Genomic DNA, 6,918 nt, shown 5'->3' with positions numbered 1-6,918 from the left:
GGGCCGCCCCGCCCGCCCCGCCCCGCCCCTGCAGCTGAGCTCGCCCCGGTGTCCCCCGTGTTCGGAGCGGGTGACAGTCGAGGTGCTCCCTGCGAGCTCCTCACCAGCGGGCAGTGTTAGCCGAGGCCAGAGTGGAGGCTGCACGGTGTTCACAAACTGCTGAGAAAGGGAGAAGGGGTCTATTTCAGGTTGACCATGAGCAATTTGAATTTTCCTTGCTGATTCCCTGTTCTTCCTGGAGCTCCCCTCGTGAGCGCGTGCCTCGGCCTGGCGGAGAAGGCAGTGGAGCGAGCCAGAGGCCGCGGCGTCCCCGGGCCCCGCGCGTCGGTCTGAGTGTGACTGGCCCTTTGTCCCCACTTAGCGCAGGAGCCTGCCCGCCTCGCTATCTTTTGGGGGCTCTGTGGTGACTTTTTAAAAAACACGGCGCTGGCCTACGTGGCGCTGTCTTCTCCCGGAAGGCGGCTGCCTGCCGGCATGGGGGTGCCTCGTGCGCTGGCCAGGCACCGTTGCGCCTGGGCGTCACCGCCCTGGGGAGCTGCGCTGAGAGCGGCCCCGCTCCGCGCCGCGGGGAGGTCACGCCGGGATGTCCAGGGGCAGCGCTCACGGCTCTCGCTTCCAGGCTCCGGGAAGTCGTACACCATGATGGGCACGGCCGGCCAGCCCGGGCTGATCCCCAGGCTCTGCAGCGGGCTCTTTGAGCGGACTCACAGAGAGGAGAACGAAGAGCAGAGTTTTAAAGTGGAAGTGTCCTATATGGAAATTTATAATGAAAAAGTCCGAGACCTTCTGGACCCCAAAGGGTAAGTGGGCCGCAGACGTCGATGCTTCGGTGTCGTGGCAAGAAACGGAATTGATGTCGGCTCCGGGGAGGGATTTGTCCGGAGCTCCAGGAGGAACCTTCTGGCTCTTGTCCAGTTTTCGCCTGACTTGCTGCATCCGGTTCTGGGCTTTGCCTTGAGCACCGGGGGCGAGGGGCGCTCACGGTGAGGAAGCCTGCTGACCCCGGGGCTGCGGTGCCTTGGCGTGTGGGCGCCTGTCCCAGAGGTGAAAGCCCAGAGCGAGGGTTCACTGCCCAGGGGGAGGGACGGGCGCCGGGGCTCTGGTGAACTCCGTGCCGACGAGGAGCCCGGCCGCTCAGATGCACTGCGGCCAGGCAGGGGCAGGGAACCCCTGGGTGGGGAGGGCCCGGCATGGCGGGGCGGGGCCGGGAAGTCAGGGCCCGAGTGGCGGGAGGCCGCGGGTGGGAGGCCAGGAGCGTGGGCTCACGGCGGGCGCCTTGCCGCCTCTGCCCCGCGTTTGCGCCTCGCCTCTGAGAGGACCCCCCGCTGCTCTGTGGCCCGCCAGGTTCTGCTCTGTGCGCGAGGCGCAGGCTTAGGGCTGTGGTGGGGTGTCGGGGTTGAGCCTGGAGCCGCGATCCCGCCGTGAGGGCCGGTGCTGTCTCCTGGCAGCACGTCACTGGCTCAGGGTGGCGTCTGTCTCCCGAAAGCGCCTCTCTTCGCGCGGTCGCTCTCCTCGGCCATCAGCCCTCTGCCGTCGGGGCGAGTCCCCGCGGGCTGCTGCCAGCCAGGTGCCCGCAGGCTCTGCCGGGCTCGCGGCTCCTGCCCTCAGAGTTTCGTCGTGAGCGGCGGTTGACGTGGAGTCCAGGCTTTCCGACGCTGACCCAGGTGCCCGAGGGCCCCGGCCCGTCAGCGCGCCGGCGGGCGTGAGTGTCCAGGCGCAGGGCTGAGCTGTGCGCCCCGGGCTGCGGCTGACCAGGAGCGGCTTGCGCCATGACTGCCCCCGCGGCGCCGTCACCCTTCCCGCCTGCCAGGCAGGACGCTCAAGCCCGGTCTCAGTCCTGGGGCCAGCCAGCTGTTGATTCGGGGCCTCTGTTGAAGCCAGGATAGAGTTTTAGGGGGCACAGAGGAGTCCTGTGAGAGACGCGTCATCGTTTAAATGTCGGTTCTTTGTTTTGAACCCCAGAAGCCGCCAGACGCTGAAAGTCCGAGAGCACAGCGTGCTGGGGCCCTACGTGGACGGCCTGTCCAAGCTGGCGGTCAGGAGCTACAAGGTAACGCGCCCCGCTGCAACGGTGATGACGATTGTCCCGAAATTAAAAGAGAAAACCACAGCAACGCCCCTTGCTAAGTAATTTCTGTAGCATCTTTTATTGTCAAGGCTCCTAGGCCGAGAGAGTGTAACCGCCAGGGGTGCGTGTCGGCGGGCGCCTGTTCCCGTGGGAGACGCACCTCTCAAGGCCGTGATCTCGGGGACCCCGAAGTGCCTCCAGTGGCCTCTTGGAATCACGCTGGCAGCTTTCTCTTTCCTTCCAGGGGTCCGTAGATCTCTCATAGCTGCTCATGACCATGTTGACTTGTGAAGTAAGAGTTGAGTGGCTGGAATTCAAAGCCTGTTGCTAATTTGAGAAGAGCTCAGTGACCTTTAGGTTTTCGTCCTCTGCATTTTCAAGCTTCACAGTTCTGCTTTGTGCGAGTCCATCAGGCTTTGTGTGTGGAGACACAGGGCTGGTGGGGTGAGGCGCTCTGGCGTAGCAATCCCAGAACACGACTCGGTGCCCGCGTCGCGTGCCTCGCCGGCCTCTCGGTCCTAAACGGACGGAAGGCTGCCCGAAGAGGTGTGTCCGTTTGCTCACGAACCCGTTCCGTCTTTCGGGCAGCGGCACTTCACCTGCGCGGTACCTCGCACTCACCGGTGCTGTGCGCGGCACAGGCAGGCCCCCTCGGGCGCCCGCAGGTGCTGGCAGTGTCGCAAGACAGTTCAGGCTCAGCGCGCAGAGACTGGAGGAGGGCACCGCGCTCACGTGGACCGGGACGTGTCGGGGGTGCTGTCCAGGAGGGCTTCCTGGAGGAGGGCAGATGAGATAACGTGTGGGAGAAGTCTGAAGATTCTAGAGGATTTCTATGAATCCTTCTCTCGATGAATGTTCATTGTTGTTTTAGCGATGATCATTTGAGGACTCAGTCTTGCGAGAGATTATATTTCATCAAGAACTCGGGAGACTGGAGAGTATAAAGAGATCTCACTTATTCAACAAGTAAAAGTGTCCGGTTTGTGCATGAGACAGTAGATCAGCAACCAATGAGTAAATGCAGGGTCCTAGGAGGAAATTTTTGGGGCAAACCTCTGGGCCCAAGTGGATTTGGAACAGGTCTAGAGAAGTTTGCATCTTGCCGTCAGTTGTTTTTCCTTTCTGGTGCTGCTTACACCTCTTTTTTTGCGGTTAACATTTTCACCTTAAGGCTTTTTATTTATGGTGTGGAATTTTTCTTAACATTATTCTTACACATTATTCTTTTTCCTGTGCACAAAAGAGAAGCTTAGGAGCTTCAAAATTTTTCATAGCTGTGTATCAGGATTTTGTTTGACTGCTTGTAACAAAGGCTATTGCAGGATTTGACTTGTTTGGAGTCTGAATCACTATCTGTTTTGTTCATTATGTATTCTCACTATTTTAAAATGTACCTGGCGTACGCAGGTGCTGCCAAAGCTATTTGGGTGGATAAATGAATACATGGACGCGTGATCGTGGTAGAAGACAAAGGGGCAAGCTGGGGTCTGGCTGGACAGCTCCGGGGTGCTAGTGCACGAGCGCCTCGCGGTGGTGCTCCACAGGGAGCCAGCCGTGGGGACGCCCTATTCCATGTCCACGCTGGCCTTAGCAGGCCCCCACCTTCAGGGAGTTCCCAGGTGGACCTGTTCTGCGCTGTACCTCGCATTCAGCATCGTGCGGTCCTGTGGCCAGCGTGAGCTGCAAGGGCAGCTGGGAAATGTAGTCCGTTCGCTTGGCCGCCACGTGCTCCGGAACGAGGCCCCTTCACTGGCAGGGAGAGGCGAGCACGTTGTCGCCTCGTGCCGTCCGTCTCCTTCCTCGTTGCCGTCCTGCAAAGGCTGTCACGGCTCCTCGCTGTTGCCTGTGAGCCGGCCCCTCTAGCAGAGGGGTGCACACACATTTCAGACACACTGAGTCGCCTTATTGAGGCCACGGGGCTTTCAACACGATCTGCTTCAGGGCTGCGGGTTCCCCTCCTGGGATGCCTGTGGCCGCAGCACACCCCACCAGAGCCCCCCACCGGCACCGCCGTCGCGGGCTCGGCAGCCTCGGCTCTGAGTCGGAGTCCGTTTCCTGACACCCCGCATGGAGGGGACCCCGGTGTCCGTCTGTCCTGCAGACTTGCCTCTCTGAGCGCCGTCCCCTCCCGTGGCAGCCACGTCGTCACAACTGACAAGACCTTCTTGCCTGTTTTGTTGAAACTAAAACACTTGTGGTTCAGGAACCGCGTCTGCCTGCAGCTTTCCCCAGCATGGCGCCCCGGGGCCTCCCCGCTGCCGTATCGCTCCCGTTCTGCCCGGCGGGGCCCGGCTCTGCGTCCCTGTCCCTGGACGGGCCGTCGGGTCCCTCGTCCACGGGAGGCTAAACCTGGCTTTCCGGCCTGCAAGATCTAACTTGCCCCGACAGCTTCTGTTACGAAGGACACGAATTCCTTTCTCCAAACTTGTAGCGTGGGCGGGATTGGCCACGCGTCTGTGTCCGCTTTGGGGGCTCCGTGGGCTTCCCGCCGCCTGGCCCAGTCACAGCGGCCCCGTTCTCTGCACCTGCAGAAATAATAACTCGACTTGCGTTTCCAGCCCGCGTTTGCCCTGGTGGGGGGGGCTCGCTGTGCCCGAGACTCAGCCTAACGCCAAATGTGGGTGAGTCGTGCCTCGGGCCCCGGGGCCGTGGCAGGTGACGTGTCTCTGCCGTTTCCCCTCAGGACATTGAGTCTTTGATGTCCGAGGGCAACAAGTCCCGCACGGTTGCCGCCACCAACATGAACGAGGAGAGCAGCCGCTCCCACGCCGTCTTCAAGATCAGCCTCACGCACACCCTGTACGACGCGAGGTCTGGGGTAGGTATTCTCCGCCTCACGCGTGGGACGTGCGTCGGGGTTTCTCTTACTCCCTTCAGGTGTTTGATGACTTGAGGGTGCCCCCGGGACTCCCCGAGAAACTGGGGCTGCTCTCGGGGGACAGGCGACTCCGTGGTCGTGGGAACACCCGAGGAGGCCTGCGCTCTGACCGGAGCCCCGGGGTGACTCCCGGGCTGACCGCCTCCACGCTCTGATTGACAGAGACTCCGCGGAAGCCCCTGCTGCAGGGCCGTGGGAAGGGTGGTTTCGCTCACGCCCTCCAGCCCAGGGAGCGGACCGAGGTCACTCGGGCTGGTGGCCTGGGCCCTGGGTGGGGAAACTTCGGAGATGCTGCCTGGGGACGCCCTACAAGAAAGGCTGCATTTGTGGGGAGATGCTTTGACTGTTTGGCGGTAAAGCTTAAGGGGCGCGAGAGAGAGGAGCCAGAGGTGGGTGAGCCTGGAGGGCCGGAAGCAGCGACCCCCACCCGCCCGGCCAGCCACTGTCAGGCAGCAGGGGCAGGATCATCTCGCTGGCAAAACGGTCTACTTTGGCAAGATCTTTACTCGCTGAAAGCATATTTTTTTTTTTACCATCACAAGTTTAGTGGAACAACAGAAAGTCCTTTGTTTCTTATTTCCTTTTTAGCATAAAACAAAAAACATACTGAAAAGCTTTTTTTTCACCCAGAGGACTTTTGATTTGGAAAGCTCAATATCCTTTTGTTAGCCACAGTTATTTATGGAAATAAACAAAAATGTATATTTTAACAGAAGATTTTAAGAAATGAAAATGACCCCGGCTATGGATTTTGGTGGTGTCTGTCCCCCGCCGCCCACTTCCTGTATTGTCCCTGAGTGTAAAGTATCTGTAAGGTGCAATTTGATAATGGGACATTTCCCCTAAGGGGCTGTCTGTTGTGTGGATACAGAGACGTCTATACGCCATCTCTAAAAATCGTGTTATTTAATTCCTGAAATTACAAAACGGGGCCGCCGTGCATGAATAGTAAGTTACAGGAAGCGTCAAGTGGTGGAGGGGTCCTTATGTTGTGTAAAGCCAGACTCGTTTATTGTTTTTTTTTTTTTAAAGATTTATTTATTTGTGCACACAAGAACTGGGGTACAGGCCAGAGGTGCAGGGGTGAGAGGCTTCACCAGAGACAGAGTGGGGAGCAGAACAGGTCGGCTGACGAAGCACACTGCTGAGGGGGCAGCGGGCGGTCAGGGGGGCCTGCTGCCCGCCATGGGTCACCTCCGGGGCAGGCGGGGATCGGACTGGAGCTGCAGTGGCTGCGGACAGCTTCACAGTGCTGCGCTTTAAGCCCTGCGCCCCCAGGAGGGCCCGACTCATTTACCGCATTTATCTGTATCAGTAAAAGTTGTAAATGTCTTCCTCGCTGGCGGTGCGCACAGTGAGGCGGCGGTGGCGTGACGTTAGCCGTGCCGCCGCGCAGCTGTTATTGTCAGCGCCGGGCGTCACCGATGCGGCTGCCCCTTGTCCTGACTGTCGCTTCCCTTCCAGACGTCCGGCGAGAAGGTGGGCAAACTCAGCCTGGTGGACTTAGCAGGCAGCGAGCGAGCCACGAAGACCGGGGCCGCGGGGGACAGGCTGAAGGAGGGCAGCAACATCAACAAGTCAGTGCCGGGCGGTGCCCCGGGGGGCGCCTGGCGGCGTCTGCGGCCCCTGGGCCTCTGGAGCGGGCCAAGTCGCGCTCAGTGAGCGGCAGACGCCTCCCAGGCCGAGCCCGCGCCGTGCTGGGGCAAGTCGGGGCGCCCCAGGAGCCTCGGCCACGGCACAGGCTTCTCAGGAGCGGCCCTGGCGGGGGGGAGGGAGGAATTGGGGGTGTCCCGGTCACTTCTCTGCCCGCCTGTGGCCGTGGTGCTCGCCCCGCCCAACGGTGCCGGCCCCACCTCCCTGAGCACTGCCGGCCCCTGTCCGTGGGGCACTGTCACCTGCGGGAACACACGCCCCGGGAGGGGAGGCCCGGGCCTCCGAGTCCGGGGGCTGACCTTCACCTGCGAGGCACCAC

At 60.9% G+C, this 6,918-nt stretch overlaps 1 protein-coding gene across 1 annotated transcript in view; it reads left to right on the top strand.

The window, feature by feature from the left end:
• LOC101621415 (kinesin-like protein KIF13B) overlaps window positions 1-6,608 on the top strand; it is an 8,090-nt gene extending 1,482 nt beyond the window's left edge. Inside the window, exons 3-6 of the mRNA XM_012724810.1 lie at window positions 620-800; window positions 1,963-2,050; window positions 4,752-4,886; window positions 6,411-6,608. Of these exons, the coding sequence (XP_012580264.1) occupies window positions 620-800; window positions 1,963-2,050; window positions 4,752-4,886; window positions 6,411-6,608 (602 nt within the window). The remainder of the gene's footprint in view (window positions 1-619; window positions 801-1,962; window positions 2,051-4,751; window positions 4,887-6,410) is intronic.
• Window positions 6,609-6,918: the final 310 nt, after the last annotated feature.

This window comes from Condylura cristata, unplaced genomic scaffold, assembly GCF_000260355.1.
Source record: "Condylura cristata isolate star-nosed mole 26May11 unplaced genomic scaffold, ConCri1.0 scaffold00014, whole genome shotgun sequence".
Lineage (NCBI taxonomy): Eukaryota > Metazoa > Chordata > Mammalia > Eulipotyphla > Talpidae > Condylura > Condylura cristata.
This window is presented reverse-complemented; position numbering and strand designations above follow the sequence as displayed.